The 27,181-nt window shown below is 39.0% G+C and overlaps 1 protein-coding gene across 2 annotated transcripts in view; it reads right to left on the bottom strand.

Annotated features, from left to right (window-relative positions):
• The window catches only part of LOC124802887 (NACHT domain- and WD repeat-containing protein 1), a 598,844-nt gene that overhangs the window by 90,590 nt on the left and 481,073 nt on the right, over positions 1-27,181 (bottom strand). For both annotated transcript variants that reach the window (XM_047263936.1, XM_047263935.1), the window contains exons 13-14: positions 22,718-22,810; positions 16,459-16,602 (exon numbers count right to left, since the gene is read on the bottom strand). In XM_047263936.1, coding sequence (XP_047119892.1) covers positions 16,459-16,602; positions 22,718-22,810 — 237 coding nt within the window. The remainder of the gene's footprint in view (positions 1-16,458; positions 16,603-22,717; positions 22,811-27,181) is intronic.

Here is a 27,181-nt window from a genome sequence, read left to right on the forward strand (position 1 = left end):
ACTGCTCTTCCAGGTCCTTTGCTGGCTCAGAGAGAATTACAATGTCACTGGCAAACCTCAAAGTTTTTATTTCTTCTCCATGGATTTTAATTCCTACTCCAAATTTTTCTTTTGTTTCCTTTACTGCTTGCTCAATATATAGATTGAATAACATCGGGGATAGGCTACAACCCTGTCTCACTCCCTTCCCAGCCACTGCTTTCCTTTCACGCCCCTTGACGCTTATAACAGCCATCTGGTTTCTGTACAAATTGTTTCACTCCCTGTATTTGACTCCTCCCACCTTCAGAATTTGAAAGAGAATATTCCAGTCAACATTGTCAAAAGCTTTCTCTAAGTCTACAAATGCTAGGAACAGAGGTGTTCCTTTCCTTAATCTATCTTCTAAGACAAGTTGTAGGGTCATTAACGCTTCATGTGTTCCAACATTTCTATGGAATCCAAACTGATCTTCCCCGAGGTTGGGTTCTACCAGTTTTTCCATTTGTCTGTAAAGATTTCGTGTTAGTGTTTTGCGGCCGTGATTTATTAAACTGATAGTTTGGTAATTTTCACACCTTCCGACACCTGCTTTCTTTGGCATTGGTATTATTATATTCTTCTTGAGATCCGAGGGTATTTTGCCTGTATCATACATCTTGCTCACCAGATGGTAGAGTTTTGTCATGGATGGCTCTCCCAGGGCTATCAGTAGTTCTAATGGAATGTTTTCTACTCCCAGGGCCTTCTTTCAGCTTAGGTCTTTCAGTGCTTTGTCAAACTCTTCATGCAGTATCATATCTCCCATTTCATCTTCATCTATGTCCTCTTCCATCTCCATAATATTGACCTCAAGCACCTAGCCCTTGCATACTCCTTCCACCTTTCCTTCTTTGCTTAGAAGTGGTTTTCCATCTGAGCTCTTGATATTCATACAAGTAGTTCTCTTTTCTCCAAAGGTCTCTTTAATTTTCCTGCATGCAATATCTATCTTACCCCTAGTGATACATGTCTCTACATCCTTACATTTGTCCCCTAGCCATCCCTGTTTGGCCATTTTGCACTTCATGTCAATCTCATTTTTGAGACATTTGTATTCCTTTTTGCTTGCTTCACTTACTGCATTTTTATATTTTCTCCTTTCATCAGTTAAATTCAGTATCTCTTCAGTTACTCAAGGATTTCTACTAGCCCTTGTCTTTTTACCTACTTGATCCTCTGCTGCCTTCATTGTTTCATCTCTCAAAACTATCCATTCTTCATCTACTGTTTTTCTTTCCATGTTCTTGTCAATTGTTCCCTAATGCTCTCTCTGAAACTCCCTACAACCTCTGGCTCTTTCAGTTTATCCAGATCCCATCACCTTAAATTCCCGGCTTTTTGCAGTTTCTAACTTTCTTTCATGATTCTTAAACCAAGTGTTAGCTATGATTAAGTTACGCTCTGCGCAAAATTCTAGCAGGTGGCTTCCTCTTTCATTCCTTACCCCCATTCCATACGCTGTATACTTGTACTACTGTGGTAGGTGTGGACTTTGTGTCTATCTTGGCTACAATAATGTGTTCACTATGCTGTTCATAGTAGCTTACCCACGCTCCTAATTTTTTATTCATTATTAAACCTACTCCTGCATTACCCCTATTTGAGTTTGTATTTATAGCCCTGTATTCACCTGCCAAGAAGTCTTGTTCTTCCTGCCACTGAACTTCACTAATTCCCACTATATCTAACTTTAATCTATCCATTTCCCTTTTTAAATTTTCTAACCTACCTGCCCGATTAAGTGATCTGACATTTAACACTCTGATCTGCAGAATGCTAGTTTTGTTTCTCCCGATAACATTCTCCTGAATAGTTCCTGCCCGGAGAGCTGAATGAGGGATTACTTTACCTTTGGAATATTTTACCCAAGAGGATGTCATCATCATTTAACCATACAGTAAAGCTGCATGCCCCTGGAAAAAATTATGGCTGTAATTTCCTACTGCTTTCAGCTGTTCACAGTACCAGCACAGCAACGTCTTTTTGGTTAATATTACATCAGATCAGTCAATCATCCAGACTGTTACCTCTGCAACTACTGAAAAGGCTGCTGCCCTTTTCAGGAACCACATGTTTGTCTGGCCTCTCAACAGATAACCCTCCATTGTGGTTGGACCTACCTTTGTAAGATGGCGCCGATAGGAAAGTGTAGTGACGCTTCTCTCTCGTTAAAAAGGCAAAAAATGAACAGTTCTTCGTGTAGAGAATGTAAAAAGCGTGTGATGAAGGGTATTCTGTGTATCAAATGCAACTTCTGGTTACACGAAAAGTGCGCGAAAGTAAATCTAAAGTTCGTCAGCGATGATTTTCCGTGGACATGTCACGGTTGTTTACGTGACGAAATGGCCGATCTTGTAAGTGCAGTTGATACAAAAAACGAAATTATAAAGTTACTACGAAGTGACATTGAGGCATTAAAAACCGTACTTTCAACCATCAAGAAAGAAAACGATACATTAATACAAGAAAAGAAGTCCTGTGTGTGTAAAAGCCATCAAACGGAAAAGCAAGAAGATCGTGAAAATACTAATGACCGATCGTACTTTAAAAATAACATTTCAAGTGTTCCCGTTGATGTCTCGGTAAACTCAGTAAGCCAAAAACCGGAAGATAAATACAAATGGAAGGTGGTGACATACAGCAAAAGGAAAAACAAGGCGACAGATACGCAACAAAAGGAAAATGACTTTTTAATAATTGGCGATTCGCTGCTGAAGAATATCGCTGTCCCCAATTGCAAGATCGACGTACGACCAGGTATTAGAACGCATCAACTTGGTAAACATTTTAAAAATATGGTAAATGCAAGACAAGATACTACAGAACCAGATTCTGAAACCAGACATAACTATAATGGGGTGTTTATACATGTTGGGACGAATTCGTTAAGGAGCAGCAGTGAGGAAGAAATGGCAAGCGAAACAAGAAACATGATTCGTACTGCAAGAAATATGTATGCAGGATCTCGTCTGATACTTAGCGGAATCATAAACAGAAGGTCGGTGAGTGAAAAATATATCGCCAAAATAAACTGTGCTCTTAAAGAACAATGTGATCGTCTTGGGGCAATTTTTATAGACCCAAACAAATTCCTATGTAAAAACTCACTAGCGAAGGATGGCTTGCATTTAAATAGACTGGGGTCTGTAACGTTCAGCAGAATGTTTGCAGATGTCTGCAAAATCATTAGATGCAAGGGAAACTAATATGGCCTGAAGGGGATGAAAAATCATACACTCCAGCTGGAAAAGAAAAATATAAGCACCATACAAAAAAAGACGATACTAAAGAATTTGCCCCAGAATACAGCTCACAACATGTAAACCAACAAAAGAAAAATTACATAAAAGTACTTCATCAAAATATTCAATACTTTGGTAACAAAAAATTAGAAGCAGAAGTACTCCTGTGAAGTAAGACCAGACATATTATGCATAAGTGAACATGGACTAACTGAAAGTAAAATACATAATGTGACAGTAAAGGACTACAAACTAGCTAGTTACTTCTGCAGATCTAAATATAAGGGTGGTGGCGTTTGTATATATATTAAAACAGGTACTCTATCAAAGAATGTAAACAGTGAAGCTGCTACATTTCCCATAGCTAGAGAAAAAGACTTTGAAGTTACTGGTATAGTGGCAGAGGATTTTAGAGTGTTTTGTGTGTACAGGTCACCATGTGGCAATATTAGCATCTTTCTAAAAAAAGTTGCTAGCTTATTGAGAATGAATATGAAGAGAAATCTTATTATATGTGGAGACTTCAACATTGACATGGGAAAAGACACAAAAATAAGACAGGATTTTGAAGAATTGTTAATACAGCATAACATGAAAGTGACAATAACTGCACCAGCAAGAGTGACTTCACAAAGTGAGACAATTATTGACAACATAATTACTAATATGTGTAACTATGAGTCACATGTAGTTCAGACAGAAATATCTGATCATCATGGACAACTAATCAGCTTTTGCAGAAGTAATGACACAGTATCAGAACCAAAACAAACAACCAAAGAAATTAGGATCATCAGTGAACAAAATATCAACATCTTTAGAACAATGTTAAGTAAGGAAACCTGGAATGAAACCCTACAGGCCCAGAGTGTAAATGAAAAATATGATGCATTTATTTCAACAATTAAGTACCATTTTAATGTAGCATTTCCCAAAGTAAAGAGACAAGAAAGGCATCAAGATCAAACACAGTGGATTACGAGTGAAATACTAGAACAGCGAAGGAAGCTTCAGGATGTGAGACGGATGGGCGAAGCTGAAAACTATAAAATGTTAAGAAAGAAGTATAGAAAAACAATAAGAGAAGCGAAAGCAAGAGCAATTGACACCACTATAGCAAACTCAAAAAACAAGGCAAAGGCAGCTTGGAATGCAATCAATGCTGAAAGAAAGGAAAAAGATGGGTCAAACAAAGAAGAAGGTATTAGGTCAATTAAAGTAGACAACACAGTGGTCACAGATGGTATGGAAATAGCAAACATACTGAATAATAACTATATCAGTGTAGTAGAAAACCTAAAATTGGAAAGAAATAGTCAAAAACAGAAGGGTATTAAGGTACCAAAAAGATCATGCAGTACTATGTTCTTAAGACCAGTCATGGAAGATGAATTGCGGAAAATTATGCAGAAACTGAAGTCCAAGAAATCAGCTGGTGATGATGAAATAAAGCTGGTATGTGAGGAGATAATAACACCACTGCTGAACATAGCAAACTGTTCTTTCAGAGATGCAATTTTTCCAGAAAAACTGAAGATAACGAAGGTAGTGCCAGTGTACAAGAAAGGGTGTAAGGATGATCCCAACAACTACAGACCAGTTTCACTGATATCAGGTTTCTCAAAAATCCTAGAAATGCTTATGTATACCAGATTAGTTAACTATTTGGACAAACATAACATTCTCATGACCTCACTACATGGTTTCAGAAAGGGTAAATCTACAGAATCAGCAATTGTCAGTCTAACAGAATACATTTTACAGTCCTTAGATGAGAAAAAGGTTGTCTCTGCAATGTTTCTGGATCTTTCAAAGGCATTTGACACCATTGACCATGAAATGCTGATACAAAAATCAAGCAACTATGGCATTCGGGGGCAACCAGGTGAATGGATAAAATCATACTTGTGCAACCGCAAGCAGTATGTATCATTAGGAAACTCGTACCAATCAGAAACCAAATCCATCAAATATGGAGTGCCGCAGGGTTCGGTAATGGGGCCATTGTTATTTAATGTATTTGTTAATGATATAGGTGTTGAGGAGGAAGAAAAGAAAATATTGTATGCTGATGACATGACAATACTAAATAGTGACCAAAATATGGAACAGCTTGAGAGAAGAGCATACATATCCGCAAATGTCACAGCTCAATGGCTGTTGGAAAATGAACTGGTTATAAATCTAAAAAAGACTATGTATGCAGTGTTTAAAAACAAGGAAAAGGCTGTAGACATGGATTTAGAGGTTGACGGAACAAGGCTGGAAGAAGTAGAATCTGCTAGATTCTTAGGTATTCTTGTGGATAATGAACTGAAATGGAAAAAACATATTAATAATGTCTGTAAGAAACTGAGCTCTGTCATATTCTTAATGATGCAGCTATCACAGTATTCAGACAAGAACCTTCTGTGTACAGTGTATCATGGACTTTTCGAACCATACTTACAGTATGGAGTGACGGTGTGGGGAAACTCAAACAAACAAGAGACAAAACGAGTGCTCACATTACAAAAAAAAGCAATTAGGACCATTTTAGGAAGAAAGACCTCTGAAACATGCAGAAACTGTTCCAAGAATTTAGGTATCTTAACTTTTTCATCATTATATACATACAAAACAATAATGTACATCACAAAAGGTAGTGAGGACTGGATTACAAATGCTAGTGTACACACCCACAATACAAGAAAGAAGAATGAAGTACGGAGCATACCCCACCGACTGGCAATGCTAGAAAAAGGACCCCAGCACTCTGGTATCAGACTACTAAGAAGTCTGCCCAAAACCCTGCAAGATAGTGTACTTCACAATGAATTTACAAAGAAACTTAAAGACTATCTCATTGAAAAAGAGTTTTACAGTGTTGCAGAATACTTATGCCATTAAATTTGTATATATTGTTACTCATTATCAGTGATGTAAAAATGTAAGCTAAAGGTGTAGAAAAATAATTGATAAAGAATTTTAATACTTTGACATGTCCTATATTACACATACATTTACTGTACACGATGTAATCTTACAGGATCAAATAAAATTCAATTCAATTCAATTCAAGGCTACCTGTATTGCTGAGGCATGCAAGCCTCTCCACCAGTGGCAAGGTCCATGGTTCATGGGGGGTTCTTGCCATTAGATCCAACATATTTCCATCATGAGTGGGGTTCCTAACTATCTGTTTTGGTAGTTTTCAGAGAAGACATTTAGTAAAGTTTCACAGGATGTCTTATCATGCACACCACTAACAAAACTAATTTTCCCAATTAACTGTTGGATGACTCAAGTCTCCACTGAGGATTACAATATGACTGAGGAACTTACATACAAGTGAACTGAGGTTTTCTTTAATGTTTTTGATTACATCAGAGATGAGTCTGGTGGGCGATACAAGGATTCAATTATAATTTTATGCCCAACCCTGACACTGAGTCTTCCCCAAACAATCTCACATGTAGCTTCAATTTTCCCCACAACTCTCACTGCTGTCAATTTTTGGTTACAACCAGCTTTCTGTAACTACAATTATGTGAGCTTCACTGCTTTTCATGAGCAATTCAAACTCTGGCACTTTTTTGCGAATGCTTTGGAAGTTTACTATTAGGATTTTAATACTCTCACCTGTGGGAGGCATTTCTTTTCATATTGTACTGATACTTCTAGGTTTCTCACAGCTATCATTATCTCAGTTGGATGGAGAGTCATCTAAACTAAAAAAACCTTGTGTGCATCCCACAAACAGTCAGCTACATGAGTAGCAGCCTCTGATGTATGGTGCACACTTGATCCATGTAAAGGGGCCCTACAGTTCTCAACCCTATGGCACAAATCCAGGCAGTCTAAGTCAAGCTTTTCACAGAACCTTTGAAGTCTCTGGTTCAGTTTGCCGCCTCCTGACACCGGACAAAACAGGTTTCCCCATAACAGATGAAGTGAGTCCCACCGGCTCAGTTTAAGTTTCAGTGAAAGACAGCACCTCAAACTTGTTGGTTAGAGGGATCAGTACAACACCATGAGTTCTCTCTGGTCCTGATCCACCCTGTACAGGACACCTAGATCTACCATTGACACATCACTCACAGTCAAGTGGACAGGTAGTGACAGATCCTGTACTTCCTGCAGAGAAGATAGGATACACAGGAGAGCATAGTACCTGAGGTACCTCTGGTACAAGTATTACATGTACACAACTGTTGAGAACTCTCCCAACATGACAATTCACAGCTGCTGCCAATTGTTTGACAATAGTCAGGGCAATTTCTAGCTGCTTATAAACATCAACTGACTCATCTTGTGTTTGAGAACAGCATTCACATTGGGGCTGCATTTTGGCTAGAGCATTGTATTACAATGCAGTGAACAAATAACTTTAAATTAAGCCCACTGATCATCTTTTAATCTGTTGAGCTAAAAAATTCCTAATTCCCTATAAGAATTGAAGCAGATACACATTTCTATTAAGGCAACCTGTGGTAAAAATTACTAGTTTCCCATAATGTTTTGATGTTAATTATTGTTGTTAACAAACTTGAAAACAGAATTAATATATGATTAATGCACATAATATATACGGATACTCCTATTTAAGGGCAAAATTATATGTAACACAATATGTTAGCTAGAAAATCTGCTACAAAACTAAATCACAAAAGCCTACTTGCTACAAATTGCTCGTACATTATGCAAAGCGCAACAGCAGCTTCCCAAAATTCTCAAAAATGCATGTTTATTTGCATTGATTTACAAGGAAATTCAGGGGTGATGTATTCTTTGGCTGAACTGTAAACTACAAACACTGATTTGCTATGAACTAAATTACATATCCAAAACACTTGTACTGGTGATTTATGAAAACGTAGTTTTGTAAGCATTGGAAAATTCTCACATAATTGTACAATGAAATTAGAGAATGATTGTTTTGAACAAGGTTAGGCCTACTGTTCTCAAAAATTTTAAAAGAGCACAATTCAGTTTAAGCTTACAATTGTGGCACTCATGAATGTTCAAAATTTCAAAATACCTCACAATACAAACGGGTACTAATACCATCAATGAAAGATTGCTCAGAAAAATTTGTGAATCTAGAACTTTAAATCAGCACATGATCTTGTACATGTGGTCTCCCACAAGGGAAAATCTGTTAGTCGGCTTTTATATATAAATAAATGTGCATATTGAACGGATTTTTCACTTATCTGATTTTGTGCACACTCCAACATTGGAGTGCTGAAGAAGAACACTGCAGCATAAGTTTACCTTGATCAAAATCATTAAAATGTGCAGCACCAACAAAACATGTGTTCTGCCTGTTACAGCTAACAATGCGGCACGGCTGACGCAAAAACTTACATAATACACATTTTATCGTTCTGATGGGCAATTAAACTTTTATGGTGTGTTAATATATCATTCCAGCACATGAGTAAGAAACTTCAGGTTACAAAAGTCATGCACAAATACAATTTATTTGCTAAACATTACATAAAGCTAGAATTTTGTGTGTATGTTTGTGTTTGTTTGTGTGTCTATCGACGTGCCAGCGCTTTCATTTGGTAAGTCACATCATCTTTGTTTTTAGATACATAAATTATCAGTTATGATATGTTATCATAACACTGTAAGAGCCATCTGTATCTACGATATGTCTTCAGTTTAGAGACAACGTCAAGAATCAGAGAGTTTATTGTGTAGCACTGGCCATACAATAAAAACAGAGATATATTCTGAAACCAGAATGGAACAGAATACTACTGACCCCAAGGTAGCCTTCACTGATACTATGCAATAACAAAATGACACACACAACAAGTATTTAACCATAGCTAGACACATACAATTGAGAACAAATCAGAGAGAGACTGTTAGACCATGAACAGCAGATCAGGGTGGAAAAAGAGAGGCTGGGGGAGTGGTAAACTACAGTAAGTCTTTGAACCTTGCTGCATAGCTGGTGCCACTGGTCTGCAGCCGTATCAAAAGATATTTGTGGTCATCAAGTGAAATGGTGAGCATAATCAGATGACATTGCAATGTTCTAATCAAAGTAATGAACTGTTGCAACCATATGTGGTGAATGCCTACAGCTAAAGGAGGTCACGTATGGTGCGTAGGCTGCAGCTGCTGATCATCTTGTAGCTCACACAGAGTGGACTGGTCATTGCAGTAGGTAGACCTTTTATGGGCTGATTATCACCACACTCTGGTAAGCCTCTGACTTGAAAAATACCATCATTGCCAACAATGTGGAGTCTTCCTGCTCTAACACAGAAATGATCCACTTTGTTTTTGCCCCAGAGGTTGCCTACACTGGTGCAGTTTTGACCATCATAACAGCAGGTTTTTCTGTATTTATATGAGTCCCAAGAACAAGAAGACTCTCATTTAAAAAGTGAACCATTTTTAATAGTTGCTCCCTTCTTGAGTAAATTGTTAACATCTCTCAAAAAGACGGCAACCTATGCTAGAAACCAGCATCATAAAACTTTTTCTCACAGAAATTTCTGTGATGGCTTAACTCTTGATTGAAGTTTTAAGTACCTCAAAGCAAAATGACATGTAATTAAGAATTCACTGGTGGGTTGTTCATTGTCCAAGGGTTCTGAATCTGTCACCTGATCTATTACTCAATGATTTATGGTCAACTTATTCTTCTGTGTGTCTTGCTTTATGTCACTGCTTTTCAGAAGTCACAACAATAATTCATCATACAAGTAAACTTGCAGTGGTGCTATCTGACATCCATTGACGCATGCATCAAGGAACTCATCTGCCTTTGTGAAACACACAGTAGATACAAAACTAATTTCCAAATGACTCTGTATCAGAACCAATGGTACAACATAAAGTTATTTATTCTGGGATAAAATGTTCCAAAGTGTTGTGCGAATATGTAAGAAATAAATGATCTTTCCCAAGCTTGGCTTCTACCACAATTCTTTCCATTCTTATGTATATAGTTTGCGCCAATATTCTGCAAGAATGACAAAATAAACTAGTGGCTCAGTAATGTTCATACCTATCAGCACCTGAAATTCCTTGAAACTTGAATTATCGTGTGTGTGTGTGTGTGTGTGTGTGTGTATTATTTCATGACCGATGTCAATTTTTACAAAACAGGTCTTCAAGCAAGGGCATTTTTAAAATATGCTGAGATAAAACATTTACCGTATTCTGAAAAGAATTAGCAGATGTGGAAAATTACTGCCTATGTCTCTTCTGCAGGTCTACTCTAACATGTCTGAAAATACTGTAGCAAAACAAATTCAAAACTATGTTACAATATGAGACATGTCTTTAAAAATCAGCTTATCTGCCAGCAAGGGGAAAATCTTTGTGAATGCCATTAGTCAGTTTACTTAAAAGATATGGCCTTCATTAGATATGGGTTATATGATCACAAGAATAATCTGTGATCTAATCAATGCATCTCATTCAGTGAATCATTCCTCACCTCTCTGCAAATTACATATGAAGGGCTTATTTCAGTAGTGGTACAAGTCCATTTTTGTTCATTTTTAGACACATAGTCCTAAAGTTAAATGAGCGCTGAAAAATTTGCAGTTGAGATACCAGAAATGTTCAAGCATATGGTTCTTGCTAGATGAACCTTTCTTCCTGTTTGTTTGGACCATTAATGTCAGAAGCATTATAGACAAAAAAGTGGAGGTAATGGACTTGTACCTTCATATGTATGGTATCAGAGACAATGCTTTACAGTGGTTCTCCTCACACTTAATATATTTCAAGAAAAGTGTGATCATAACATCAGATTACTCCTCTGACTGGAAAGTAATTTTCCAAGGAATGCCACAGTGTTCAGTACTGGTTCCCCATCTGTTCCTATTAGATGTAAAGGACTTCCCACTTACTGTAGATGTTCATCCAATCTTATATGCATATGATACATAAGTTCTGACTGAAAATGAGATTCCTGAAAAAATTCAAGAACAAGATGGAAATACTTCAGAAAAAACTTGAAACCCAGGTTCCTCAAAATGGACTAAAACTGAATGTCACTAAAACCAAAATGATGCAATTTGAAACTAAATCTTTACAATGGAGAGATATAAAAATAACTTGAAATGATCGGGAAATCACAGAAACAATAATTGTAAGGTTCCTAGGCATAAATCGTGACAAAATTTTACAGCAGAAGTTACACAAATGCTACTAAGCGAACAAACCAAATAGCTTTGCATTTGCAATGTTCATTTTGTCAGGTGCCATGAACATCGGCCCAAAAGTGATAGTCTATCATTGTTACTTTCAGTTGGTCATTTGTTATGGAATAATTGTATGGATGAATTCAACAAATGTCACAAGGCTCCTAGTACCACAAAATAAAATAATTAGGAACATGTGTATCACCAAATAAAAGACATCTTGTCATACACTGTTACAAAGTTTAAAAATACTATCAATTCATTTCCAGTACAAGTATGAGTTTCTTATTTAAAAAACAATTCACACTTGAAACTTTTCATTTTCAGCACTACAACGGTAGCTATAGACAGCATTTTTTAACTTACACCAAACTGATTAATACTCTAAACGCCAGAGTACATGGGGTTAAAAGTTTACAATAAACTGAAAGGCAATAATTTTGTTCAACATGGAGCTTGGTTTACTAAAAATATTGCTCTTTACTCTGCTAACAGGAAAGAGTTATACTCTACTGAATAGTTCACAGAAAACAGTTTCACAGTTTGAACAAGAGAATTGCATATCTTATTTATTTATTTATTCATTTACTGAACATTATAGCGAGTACTGAGCAGCTGAATCACGGTGCTGCATACAAAAATAATGTTGAATTCCTCTTAAAAATTTCTCATTTTAAATCTTGTCATGTCACCTGTACAACAAATCACATGATTTGGAAACTGTATCTACATCTACATCTACATCCATACTCCGCAAACCACCTGACGGTGTGTGGCGGAGGGTACCCTGAGTACCTGTATCGGTTCTCCATTCTATTCCAGTCTCGTATTGTTCATGGAAAGAAGGATTGTTGGTATGCTTCTGTGTGGGCTCTAATCTCTCTGATTTTATCCTCATGGTCCCTTCGCGAGATATACGTAGGAGGGAGCAATATGCTGCTTGACTCTTCGGTGAAGGTATGTTCTCGAAACTTTAACAAAAGCCCATACCGAGGTATTGAGCGTCTCTCCTGCAGAGTGTTCCACTGGAGTTTATCTATCATCTCCGTAACGCTTTCGCGATTACTAAATGATCCTGTAACGAAGCGTGCTGCTCTCTGTTGGATCTTCTCTATCTCTTCTATCAACCCTATCTGGTATGGATCCCATACTGCTGAGCAGTATTCAAGCAGTGGGCAAACAAGCGTACTGTAACCTACTTCCTTTGTTTTCGGATTGCATTTCCTTAGGATTCTTCCAATGAATCTCAGTCTGGCATATGCTTTAACGACGATCAACTTTATATGATCATTCCATTTTAAATCACTCCTAATGCGTACTCCCAATAATTTATGGAATTAACTCCTTTCAGTTGCTGATCTGTTATTTTGTAGCTAAATGATAAGGGATCTATCTTTCTATGTATTCGCAGCACATTGCACTTGTCTACATTGAGATTCAATTGCCATTCCCTGCACCATGCATCAATTCGCTGCAGATCCTCCTGCATTTCAGTACAATTTTCCATTGTTACAACCTCTCGATACACCACAGCATCATCTGCAAAAAGCCTCAGTGAACTTCCGATGTCATCCACCAGGTCATTTACGTATATTGTGAATAGCAACGGTCCTATGACACTCCCCTGCGGCACACCTGAAATCACTCTTACTTCGGAAGACTTCTCTCCATTGAGAATGACATGCTGCGTTCTGTTATCTAGGAACTCCTCAATCCAATCACACAATTGGTCTGATAGTCCATATGCTCTTACTTTGTTCATTAAACGACTGTGGGGAACTGTATCGAGTGCCTTGCGAAAGTCAAGAAACACGGCATCTACCTGTGAACCCATGTCAATGGCCCTCTGAGTCTCGTGGACGAATAGCGTGAGCTGGGTTTCACACAACCGTCTTTTTCGAAACCCATGCTGATTCCTACAGAGTAAATTTCTAGTCTCCAGTCATTATACTCGAACATAAGACGTGTTCCAAAATTCTACAACTGATCGACGTTAGAGATATAGGTCTATAGTTCTGCACATCTGTTCGACGTCCCTTCTTGAAAACGGGGATGACCTGTGCCCTTTTCCAATCCTTTGGAACACTACGCTCTTCTATAGACCTACGGTACACTGCTGCAAGAAGGGGGGCAAGTACTTTCGCGTACTCTGTGTAAAATCGAACTGGTATCCCATCAGGTCCAGCGGCCTTTCCTCTTTTGAGCGATTTTAATTGTTTCTCTATCCCTCTGTCATCTATTTCGATATCTACCATTTTGTCATCTGTGCGACAATCTAGAGAAGGAACTACAGTCTTCCTCTGTGAAACAGCTTTGGAAAAAGACATTTAGTATTTCGGCCTTTAGTCTGTCATCCTCTGTTTCAGTACCATTTTGGTCACAGAGTGTCTGGACATTTTGTTTTGATCCACCTACCGCTTTGACATAAGACCAAAATTTCTTAGGATTTTCTGCCAAGTCAGTACATAGACCTTTACTTTCGAATTCATTGAACGCCTCTCGCATAGCCCTCCTCACACTACATTTCACTTCGCGTAATTTTTGTTTGTCTGCAAGGCTTTGGCTATGTTTATGTTTGCTGTGAAGTTTCCTTTGCTTCCGCAGCAGTTTTCTAACTCGGTTGTTGTACCACGGTGGTTCTTTTCCATCTCTTACGATCTTGCTTGGCACATACTCATCTAACGCATATTGTACGATGGTTTTGAACTTTGTCCACTGATCCTCAACACTATCTGTACTTGAGACAAAACTTTTGTGTTGAGCCATCAGGTACTCTGTAATCTGCTTTTTGTCACTTTTGCTAAACAGAAAAATCTTCCTACCTTTTTTAATGTTTCTATTTACGGCTGAAGTCATCGATGCTGTAACTGCTTTATGATCACTGATTCCCTGTTCTGCGTTAACTGTTTCAAATAGTTCGGGTCTGTTTGTCACCAGAAGGTCTAATATGTTATCGCCACAAGTCGGTTCCTGTTTAACTGCTCAAGGTAGTTTTCAGATAAAGCACTTAAAAAAATTTCGCTGGATTCTTTGTCGCTGCCACCCATTATGAACGTTTGAGTCTCCCAGTCTATATCTGGCAAATTAAAATCTCCACCCTGAACTATAACATGGTGGGGAAATCTACTCGAAATATTTTCCAAATTAGCCTTCAGGTGCTCAGCCACAACAGCTGCTGAGCCAGGGGGCCTATAGAGACATCCAATTACCATGTCTGAGCCTACTTTAACCGTGACCTTCACCCAAATCATTTCACATTTCACTGACTGGATGAATAAATCACATTTCATATAGCTACCCAGCAATAAACATCTACAATTTTCAGGAGAGCAACAGTGTCTTTAATAATTTATATACCACTGTATGTTTAAAATTTTAATACCATGGTTTATTTTCATCACTGTATGTGCTGGCTGCTTTAATAGTGAAACTCCTGTAACACAATATTATTGCTGATATGAAACAAAACTGAAATATCAATGATTATGGATTTGTCCGAATGTAGGCTTTGGTGATGTAACATGTTTCAACAAATTCCATATTCATCACCTTCTGGTGAAGCCACTCTTCGCCAGAAGATGGAGAGTGTGGCACTCATTGAAACACTGTGGTATCTCAATACTGTCACCAAGCTGGAAACCTGAGATCTTTTCATCTTATATGCAACTGATACTAGTACTATGAGACCGACGTAGCATATGTAATTACAAAAGAAAATGGGGAGTGACACAAAATATTCATTGACAATATAATGTAACAGGGTAGATAAACGAATCTATTCACCAGATGGTGGTAAAAGAACAAATACAGGGAAAATTTTAACTTACACAAGCATTTGGGACCAGTGGCTCCTTCTTCCAGCAGGTGAGTTGAAGGAGAAGGAAGAGGGGTAAAGAAAAAGGAGCGGAGAGATTTAGGAAAAGGGGTACAGTTTGGAAAAGTCACCAAGTCATCTTTTCCTTCACCCCTCTTCCTCCCCATTTAACTCTTCTGCCAGAAGAAGGAGCCACTGGCTCCAAAAGCTTCCATAAGTTAAACCTTCTTCTATGTGGGTCCTCTTGCTGCCGTTTGGTGAGCAGATTTTTTTATCTATGCAGTTACATTATAGTGTCAAAAATTGATTATTTTCATTGTTAAAAACATTCATTGAGATATTTGTTTGGGGTGCCTCTCTTTTTGTGCAACTGAACACAAAGTTTCTGTTTTGGGGTGAATTGTATCTGCTGTAACGCGTCTGAAGCCTTGGTCACATTGGTGAGAGCCCTACAAACTGTGCTGCTTAGTCATACGATCGGTATCAGAAACTATCAGAGATGAAAAAGACTACTATCTGTATCTACATCACTACTCTGCAAGTCACAATGAATTGCTTGGCAGAGGTTCATTGAACCACTTTATTTCTCTTTCATACTACTCTTGAACAGTGTGCAGGAAAAATGAACACTTAAGTCCTTCAGTGCGGGCTCAGATTTCTCTTAAATCATTACAATGATCATTTCTCCATATGTATGTGGTTGTCAACAAAATATTTTCATATCTGCAAGAGAAACTTAGAGCCTGAAATTTTGCTGCTACAAAAAGTGCCTTTGTTTTTATGACTGCTACCTCAACTCACATATCATATCGATGACACTCTCTCACTTGTTTCAGGAAAATAGAAAATGAATTGCCCTTCTTTGAAATTTTTTGATGTCCTCCATCAATCATATCTCATACAGATCCCCCCTTGTGCAGCAGTAATCCAGAAGAGGATGAGCAAGCATAATGCAAGTAGTCTCTTTAGTAGACACGTTGCGTTTCCTAAGTGTTCTGGCAATGAGCTGCAGCCTTTGGTTAGCTTTCCTGACAACCTTACCAGATATTAAACAGTGAACGCCTGTCTTTGAGTATGGGGTATAAGTAATTGGTGTAGACATTACCTCTATTTAACAAACAGTTAATAATAGGAAATAAGACATTTAGAACTTCATCATTAACTTAACAAAATACAGAATGATGCATATCAAAAATTAAACACATCAATTTTCACTCACTTTTATGTACTGCGCCTTTGCACCAAACCTCTCCTTTAGTTCTGTGAAGAGAGGACTGTCATCAGCTACGGACACAATTAACTTGACACTCTCTGGTAGAGTAAGCGGAAGCCAGTCTATTGTTTTGGAGCCATACTCTCTTATCTAAACAAAAAAACACTGAATTTTACTGCCTCAAGAACAAAATAATGTTAAGTTGCATTTACATATCTATAAGAACAACACACATTGTGTATTATTATGGTAAAGACAAATTAAAAATAAATTTTATTACTAAATAAAATTTAGAAAAATTTTCAGATGGTCTTTGCTCTGGAGACAAAAAATAAATTATTATTAAATTACAAATAGGAACAGAGTGGAAGAAATTGAAAAGTGTTGGACATTTTTTAATTCCTTTTTTTTAAACTGAGTTATAGCACACAGGAAAGATTACAGTGGAACAGAAGTAAAAATTAACAAAGGACTATATCAAATGAAATTCAGTTTATATATATCTGAATTAGTATAGACTGGAAATAGGAAGTGGGAATACTTGTCGCATAGTGCAATCCTACACCCTAATGGGAAGGAGAATCACATGTTAGCAGATCTTTGATGTGCAGCAACATGTACGCTGCATATTTTCGTGTTACAAAGGTATAAATTCGAATTCCACCAAACACCACACGTTACTTTCTGAAGCATTAAAATTGAGATTGCGGCGCGCACACTGGATTCGCATTTGGGAGGACGACGGTTCAATCCCGCACCCAGCCATCCTGATTTAGGTTTTCCGTGATTTCCCTAAATCGCTCCAGGCAAATGCCGCGATGGTTCCTTTGAAAGGGCACAGCCGACCCCTTCCCTGTCCTTCCCTAATCCAGTGAGACCAATGACCTCGCTGTTTAGTCTCTTCCCCCAAAAAAATCCAATCCAAAAATAGCGACACACTTTTGTAAGCGAGTCACAGCTCATGTGATGTGATCTCACCAGCTGATGACAGCATTTGACATGTGATGTAGTCAGCCAATAGCAAGATCACTTTTAAGTAGCGTGAACACACAAATAAGAAAAGTTAATGGCTTAAATTAATATACATATTGTTGCTACATGAAACGCAAAGCTTCCACATATAATATTGGTCTCGAAGATTAATAAGCTGCAAGAGAAGCTAAGCTTCCACATATAATGTTGATCTTTTTTGCACGTCATACATCACATAAATGTGGCAGTAAAATTTTTAATAACGATGTAAATGTCTGATCTTCTGGGCTCGAAATTCTTCAGATGGTCGTCCCCAAAGAGTTGATTTTTAAATGAGAGTCAAACACTCTATGATTTAAGAAATTCGTCATACAGTCTCGCATATAGTTTATCTTACATAAAAGGAAATTTACTTTGAAAGTAATGCTTTTCAAAGCAATATTCCCAATATTTTTCCGTGACCTATTAGAAATAGGTTCGTTTTAGCAGTTGCCAGAGAGTGCCAGATAACAGGTGTCACTGAACTTGCGCAGCTACGATGATGCAGAAAGCCCACGTGTTCGTACACGTGAATCATTAAAAGATCTTACATTAAAACGAATCTAATGTAAACAGCTGTCACGTCATGCTCATTGGAGGCAATTTGTTGTTAAGAAGCATTGCACAGTCTTCTCATGGCCTCTGACACACTTTGCTGTTGGCAGACACTTGTATGAGCACTGTGTTTTGTTGTATATGGCGCATTTCCTTTGCGACTTAAGTTTTATTTTCGTTTTTTTCTCTCATAAATGTTTTGTTGCTGCAGTAATATTCTGCAGAAGCAGGATACAGTAATATTCTTTGTTAGAGTATTGGTTCTTACCAGCCAAAATCACAAAAATTTAACTTAAAACTAAAACAATGAAAAATTCCTGGAATTCCAAAAAATGCCCAGGTTTTTCCCGGTTTTCTCCCAGATGAAAAAATTACCGGCTTTTTCCCGAATCTCCCGGTTGTCCTGGGTCATATACAGCCTGGTTTATTTTTTTAATTTGAGCACTTCTCTTTTGGTCTTCCATGTTTAATGTTCCTTCTTTGTTCTTGTACAAATTGTATATTACCTATCCTCCCTTACACCACATACCTCAATTTCTGTGGATCTCAAACATACTGCACCACTTCCCATTGATGAACACTACTTCCAGGATGACAAGTGTTGTGATAGTATATAGTGGAGGTGCCAAGTCGCAGATAGGCACAACTAAAAGACTGTCACAAATAAGCTTTCATCCAAAGAGGCCTTTGTCGCAAATAGACAACAAGAGCACACACGCACACAGCTGCAACTCACACTCACATGACTGCAGTTTCTGGCAGCTGAAGCCACACTGCAAGCAGCAGCAGCAGCAGCAGCAGTGCATGATTGGATTGGCAACTGGATGAGGGTAAGGGGGAGGCTGGGGTGGGGAGAGGGCGAATAGCAAGGTAGGGGTGGGGGGACAGTGAAGTGCTGCTGGGGAGCACACAGGTACAGGGTGGAGAGAGGGTAGAGCAGCTATGTGAAGTTGGCAGGGAAGGGTGGGGTGGGGGTGGGGAGGGGGAGGGAGTAGCAGGAAAGGAGAGAAGTAACAAGACTGGGTGCAATGGTGGAATGAGGGCTGTGTAGTGCCAGAATGGGAACAGGGAAACGGCTGGATAGGTGACAGTGACCAATGAAGGTTGAGGCCAAGAGGGCTACAGGCATGTAGGATAACCTGCAGGGAAAGTTCCCACCTCCACAGTTCAGAAAAGCTGGTGTTGGTGGGAAAGATCCATATGGCACAGGCTGTGAAGCAGTCATTGAAAGGAAGAATGTTGTGTTGGACAGTATGCTCACTAACAGGGTGGTCCACTTGTTTCTTGGCCACAGTTTGTCAGTGGCCATTCATGCTGCCAGACAGCTTGTTGGTTGTCATGCCTGCATGGACTGTAGCACGGTGGCTGCAGCTTAGCTTGTAGATCACTTGGCTGGTTTCATAGGTAGCCCTGCCTTTAATGGGATAGGTGATGTTTGTGACTGGACTTGAGTAGGTGGTGGTGGGATGATGTATAGGACAGGTCTTGCATCTAGGTCTATTATAGGTATATGAGCCATGAGGTAAGGGGTTGGGAGCAGGGGTTGTGTAGGGATGGACGAGTGTATTGTGTAGGATCAGTGGACAGCAGAATACCCCTGTGGGAGCGGTGGACATTTCTCATTTCAGGGCATGACAAGAGGTAGGGCTACCTGGGAAACCAGTCATGTAATCTGCAAGCTAAGCTGCAGACACTATGCTTCTATGAAAGCATGACAACTAACAAGCTGTCTGTCCACATGGATGGTCACCAACAAACTGTGACCAAGAAACAAGTGGACCTGTTGCTGAGCAGGCTGCCTCAATGACATGTTTTATTTCAATGACTGCTTCATGGCTTGTGCCATATGGATCCTTCCCACCAACACCAGATTTTCTGAATTGCACTGGTGGGAACTTTGCCTGGAATATATCCTACATTCCCATAAACCTCCTGTCCTCAACCTTTGTTAGTCATTGTCCTCCCCTATCTACAGCCCTCATTCCATCAATGCACCCAGTCTTTTTACATCTCTCCTCTTCCGCTATGCCCCCTCCCCCCTCACCACCAACTCTCCCCTGTCCTCCATCAAACCTCCTGACTGTACATAGTTCATAGCTGCCCTACACTCTCTCCACCTCATCCCTGCGGGCTCCCCAGCAGCACTTCACTGTCCCCCACCCCTACCCTACTATCCTTCCCCCTCCCTCCCCCACCTTCTCCTTACCCACCACTCAATCGCCACTCCCATCATGCACTGGTTCTGCTCCACACAGTGTGGCTTCAGTTGCCAGAGACTGCAATCATGTGTGAGAGTCGCATTTGTGTGTGTGTCTGTCGTTTATTTTTGATGAAGGCCATGCTGGCTGAAAGCTTATTGTGACAGCCTTTTAGTTGTTCCTATCTGCGACTCAGCATCTCTGCTATATGGTGAGTAGCAATTTTCCTTTCCATAATACTGTTATAAGGGAACTTTCTTTAGTGGTGCAGAAGGTAGTATATCATAAAAATATAAATTAATTTTATTGCAAAATTTCATATGTTTGTGCATTTGGTCAAACATTCTTAACCAAAATTCTTCTGGGGATTGGATATAATACCATTCTCTGATTGGCTCAATCCACTCCTCCCACAGTGTCATTGTAGTCAGGCACAAGTTTTGGCTTTATTATTTTATTTGACACCTTCTCAGTCATCAGCACCATATCCATAGTATGGATAGTTGAAGGAATAGTAGGTCCTGTTTGTCCTTCCAACACATGCTGGAACCTTTCCTCATCTTTCAGCTCAGTTTCCCTCTTTCGTAATTTTTGATTTCAGAGAGATTGTGGCATCTCTTTCAAGCTCAGTTCTACTATTCCATAACTACAGCGGGGTTCAAAAGCAGCAAATTTGCTAATTGTGGGGACGTGTAGAAGTTATCTGTCCTCAGACGGGAACCTTTCATCAGGAGCAGTTTTAGTTGTGAAGACACTGGAAAATCTGAAAGTCTGCACCCAGCTTTGTCTGTTTACAAGAGTATAATTGTCAGCAAATTCTTATAAAAAAGTGTTCAGATATTTGAGGTTCATCATCAGAAAAAGGAATTGCATGGTAGTGATTGGCAGACAATGGAAATCTTGGGGGAGCACAATCAGTATTTGGATCAACAATATGACATACTCTCGTCTGGGCCAATCTATATCTCTGTCTTCCTCACATTCTCCCTCACTTGATGAAGGTTCAAAAAGAGTCATCACTAGACTATGAAATAGAGAGGTCTTCCCTCTGCTCTTCCTCACTGAAATAACCACTTTTCAATTTAGAAAACTGCAAGCAGACATAATACTGCAACAGCTGCACCAAAATGCTAACAAAGAACATTACAATGTTGCAGTGACTATAGAAACTCTACTGATGTGAGTATAATCTTGTTGGAAACATATCCCTCATCTCCAAAGCCTTCTACAGGATTCACAATCACAAGCCAGTAACAATGCACTGAAACAAAACACATAACAGTAAACCTGCTAACTAGTGGCATCAGAAGGAACTACCGTTATAATCAGGATGCTGGTGCTAACTAGCATCAGAAGAAGGAGTTACAGTGATTGTGATTGGAATGGTGGTACAGGAAGACGCAGAATTTCAGAGCCCGAGTTATCTTGGGAAGATATTTCTCAGCAAAACAGTTTCAGCAGTTTAACTCGAGTTCTCTCGGGATAAACAGTTAGGAGGTTCACCTTCCTAATGATTTGCAGTTTTTTTGTTGTTTCTAATTGTTTTGTTTCTACAATTTGCTTTAACTTTAATGGTTTTAGTGTACAGATACTTGTAAATGGATAATAATTAGTGACATGCTTAAGGAACTGACATTGACTTCACAGTATTGAGATACAGGTAAATCCATAGAAGAAATGCTGATACACGATGTTTTTAATTTGTTTTCAAATGTTTGGAGATGACAAACTTTCTATTGCAAGCCAATTGGCAATTTTTAATGATTTTTGCACTGAAACACAGTACTTCAGTGACACATGAAATCATATCAAATCAAAACACTCACTCCTGACTGAGAGAAACACTTTCATTTCAGTTAAACTAGATGTTTTCAGTTGAGGAAACTCCACAAGTATAGTACATAAGTAATCTCAGCACATTTACTTCTTGACAAAAGATGTTTAAAGTTTCGCGCTTTTGTAACTTTCTTTTTTTAATTTTATTTATTTATTTATTTTCCAACATAGAAAGACCCTAAAGCTATTCCATAAACTGCAGAAATTGCTATGGTAGCATAAAAACACAAAACATATTTTTTTTTACAGGTAAGCTCCACCCTATTGGTTCAGAGCAATTATGTTAGTAACGGTCATACCAACAGGTTGTAACTGAGATTTTTCTACAAAGCACAACCACATTACAAACTACTGTGCAAGATTGAAATAAATGGTTGTAGCTTTGTCATAAGGTGCACTGAGAAGTATATTTTTTTAGTTCTTGATGGATGCTTCTCAATGCAACTCATGACAGAGCTATGAGCATTTATTTCAATTATAAAACAAGTTGCAGATCTATTTTTCACCTGCAGCATGCTGCAAGTTCATAGTATGCAAGATGCCATTGGTTTTCAGCAATGATTGATTGATTTTTTTTACAGCTTGTCCAGCATATTTTAAGAATCTGATTTCCATAATTTGATTGAAATGCCATCAAATCTGCAAGTGCAGTAATTGAGACTAACCTGATCTATACCATCTATCATGATGACCTGGGGACGCTGTAAACAAGCTGCAGCTAAAAGAGCTGGTAACTTCTCAGACAGGCTTTTCACATTCTGAATGAAAGAACAGATTAACTACATCAGTACTCAAATATGTCTTACAGCTTAAATAATAATGTAAGACAATATTAGAAAGAAATCATCGAAAAATGGCTACAAAACAGATTTACTGGAAAGCAATTATTTTATTCATGTAAAACTATGTATGCAGTGTTCCACTCTGTGAATATATTTCATAATGAAAGAAAATGATGCTACTACTCTAATATTTCTTAGAATTAAAAAAAAAGATCAAAATATTTCTGTTAGTCTTTATTTTCTCTTCTCTTTCTTCTTCTTTCTTCATTACATTAATATCAGTAACATCAGAGAGAGAGAGAGAGAGAGAGAGAGAGAGAGAGAGAGAGAGAGAGAGAGAGAGAGAGAGCGAGAGAGCGAGAGAGAGAGAGAGAGAGAGAGATAGCCACGCAAGGATAATAGTTTTTAATTTCTTTAATTCAAAATCAATTTTGATTTTAGAACTTCTAGCCCCATTTACAGAAGCACCTGTTCACACAGAAAAATTTTCCATAATTTCATCAGTACATATGCAGTGTAACAGCAATATTCATATACTAAATATTACGAAATGTAAAACCTATCAGTCATAAGACCAGATTAAAGTTCTTGTTCTTAAGTCAGATTATAAATGAAATTACAATTACTCTTTGTCAAAACCAAATATAAGCCAGTAATATTTTCTGTCTTAGGTGTGTTAACATCATTGTACATAGCTGGCAACCAATTTACATTGAATTAAGACCAGTTAATGTGGAAATGTGTATACCACTCTACAAGCATGAGCCATTTATGGTGTTAAAAACAAACCTCTACGATATAACTTTCCTGCATTCTGGCACTACCATTGCACTGTGCAGGGTACCTGCTGAGCACATAGCTGTGGAGCCATTGCAGTCTGTGATAATAAACATTTACTGCTTATGCCTTATGTCTGTAGTATCTGCTGTATGCCATGCACACACAGTGTCTTCTTCCTCCTTGTAAACAAAACATCAAGTAGGGTATTTTTTTCAAAGCTTTCACAGTTTGTAGGGAATCTTTTGATGCTGAGTTGAATGTGATCAACATCCTCTCTGACAGGAAAATTTATGATACAACCTTCTGGATGACTGTGTATTGGCAAATGTATTATTGTGATGATTAACACATGAATTTCCTCCAACTTATACAGACTCACTGCATTTTCTCTAGTTTCATATATGGGCTGTGTATCCAACCAAAACCTACTTCAATTACAGGTGTCATATCCATTGCTGAGAATATTTTCTTCCTAATTCCTGTTGTCATATGCAGGCCCTCTTGTGATCTGCATATTGCTGTCCTCTGTCTGTATTAGCTGCCACATGTTATCACACTCTGCAACTATAACATGTGACATGATATCACACCCTGATTCTCTCTAAGCTTTACACAGTTACTCAAGTAGACAGCTCGTTTGAAATAAGGAAAGTTGTTAGACATCATACCATAGTGTGTTTCATTTGCAAGTGCTCTGTACTGTTCAAATGGTGATTAATTTTTAAACCATTTACTTCAGACATGCAAAGTAGGTTTAGAATAAAATTTCATGTGGTACACAACTGTCATATTGGCTGTGCCCTTGATTTTAATAGGTGTATAGGTAAAAATGTAATTAGAGAAATTTGGTTCTACAACTCAGAAACCAAAGTGAGACAGTGGCAGCACCCATGAGGATCTGTTTATAGCAGGGGCATAACCAATGTCCATGACTGGCACTGAAGCTCAGACTCATTGCTTTGCTTTCACAATCATGGAAGAACAGAATGTTGTACTGCTTGCAGGAACAGTGTAATGTGTCAAAATATAATTAGGCACTGAAAGGAAAAAAGTCCATGTCATGTCAACTGATACAAAGACTGCCATCAAGTGGTGTAACAAAATATAACTGTGGATGGAAATAATCTGTAACAGGGCAAAAATGCTTGATATGGAAAAGACTGACAGAAAAACTGAGAAGAGATTGAGATTACTGCAAAAATACTGTGGCTATTTATCAATCTCACAAGCTTTTGACTCACGGATGAGTGTGAAATATTGTTGATGGGGGAAAGAAGCATTCGTTTTCATACTTTGATTCTGTGTGACATAAATGCTCATGCCCTCCGCAGTGCAATAATATAATAAAAAGTATCGATCATGGAGTTTGATGTGTGTCTTGTAGAAAATTATGCAACAGAAGAGAAAAGACTCTTAGCAGACAAGGGATTTGATAATAATTCTCTGACATTTTCTGGGGTGCATTTTCATTTAAATGAACGACACAAGAAAACTACACAAACTGATAGAGAAGAAGTCTGCTTGAAAAACAAAGTATGCTGAGAAACCTGATATGAAGGCAAAAACTTGCAACATACCAATATGAGTTCTATCAAATGTTTAGGCTTATTCCATAATGAAGAATTGGAGAACGTAGGAGTTTGCACAATAAGGATGAGACAGTTTATTATCTAAAACCAATTTAAAAGGTGCATACCATTTAACACATTTCAATGTCTGAACGTATCTCACTTTCTTTTTAAGTCAGAGCAACCAAAATACAGAGATGCTGAGTTGCAGACAGGCACAACAAAAAAACTGCCACAAATAATCTTTCGGTCCAACATTGCTTTTGTTGAAAATAGACAACACACACAAACACAAACACAACTCACACAGACATAACTGCAATCTCTGGCAACTGAAGCCACACTGCGAGCAGCAGCAGCAGTGCATGATGAGAGTGGCAAATGGGTGGGGGTAAGGACAAGGATGAGGCAGGGAGGAGGAGGGTAATAGGGTAGGGGTGGGGGATAGTGAAGTGCTGCTGTAGAGCATGCAGGAATGAGGTGGAGAGAGGCTAGGGCAGCTAGGTGCAGTCGGGAGGTTCAACGGAGGGCAGGGGGCAAGGAAGAGGTGGGGAAGGGTGGGGGTATCAGAAAAGGAGAGAAGTAAAAAGACTGGGTGCAATGGTGGAATGAGGGCTGTGTAGTGCTGGAATGGGAACAGGAAAGGGGCTGGATGGGTGAGGACAATGACTAACAAAGGCTGAGGCCAGGAGGGTTACGGGAACGTAGGATATATTCCAGGCAAAGTTCCCACCTGCGCAATGCAAAAGAACTGGTGTTAGTGGGAAGGATCCATATGTCGCAGGCCGTGAAGCAGTCATTGAAATGAAGGATGTTGTGTTGGGCAGTATTCTCAGCAACAGGTTAGTCCATTTGTTTCTTGGCCACAGTTTGTCGATGGCCATTCATGCGGACAGACAGCTTGTTGTTTGTCATTCCCATATGAAATGCAGCACAGAGGTTGCAACTTAGCTTGTAGATCACATGACTGGTTTCAAAAGTAGTCCGGCCTTTGATGGGATAGATGATGTTTGTGACAGGACTGGAGTAGGTGGTGATATTCTGCCATCCACTGAACCTACACAATACACTCACCCATCCTTACACAACCCCTGCTTCCAACCCCTTACCTCATGGCCCATATCTCTGTAATAGACCTAGATGCAAGACCTGTCCCAAACATCCTCTCACTGCCACCTATCCCGGTCCAGTCACAAATATCACCTATCCCTTCAAAGGCATGGCTACCTGTGAAACCAGTCATGTGATCTACAAGCAAGCTGCAAGCATTGTGCTGCATTCTATATGGGCATGACAATCAACAAGCTGTCTGTCTGCATGAATGGCCACCGACAAACTGTGGCCAAGAAACAAGTGGACCACCCTGTTGCTGAGCACACTGCCCAACACAACATCCTTCATATCAATGACTGCTTCACAGCCTGCACTGTATGGACCCTTCTTACCAACAGCAGCTTTTTTGAATTGCACAAGTGAGAACTTTCTCTGCAATATATCCTATGTTCCTGTAACCCATCAGGCTTTGATCTTTGTTACTCACTGCCCTCAACTGTGCAGCCCCTTCCCTGTTCCCATTGCAGCATAACACAGCCCTCATTCCATCAATGCACCCAGTCTTTTTATTTCTCTCCTTTTCCACTAACACCCCCCCCCCCTCCCCTGCCCACTGTCGTACCTCCTGACTGCACCTAGCTGCCCAACCTCTTTCCACCATGTCCCTGTGTGCTCCCCAGCAATACTTCACTGTCCCCCGCCCCTACCCTACTATCACTCCCCCACCCCACCCCTACTATCCCTCCCCCACCCCACCCCAGCCTCCTCCTTACCCCCACTCCCATCATGCACTGCTGCTGCTGCTTGCAGTGTGGCTTCAGCTGCCAGAAACTGCAGTCATGTGAGTGTGAGTTGCATTTGAGTGTGTGTGTGTATGTGTGTGTGTGTGTGTGTGTGTGTGTGTGTGTGTGTGTGTGTACACATGCTTGTTGTCTATTTGTGTCAA

Source organism: Schistocerca piceifrons, chromosome 6 (genome assembly GCF_021461385.2).
Source record: "Schistocerca piceifrons isolate TAMUIC-IGC-003096 chromosome 6, iqSchPice1.1, whole genome shotgun sequence".
Taxonomy (NCBI): domain Eukaryota; kingdom Metazoa; phylum Arthropoda; class Insecta; order Orthoptera; family Acrididae; genus Schistocerca; species Schistocerca piceifrons.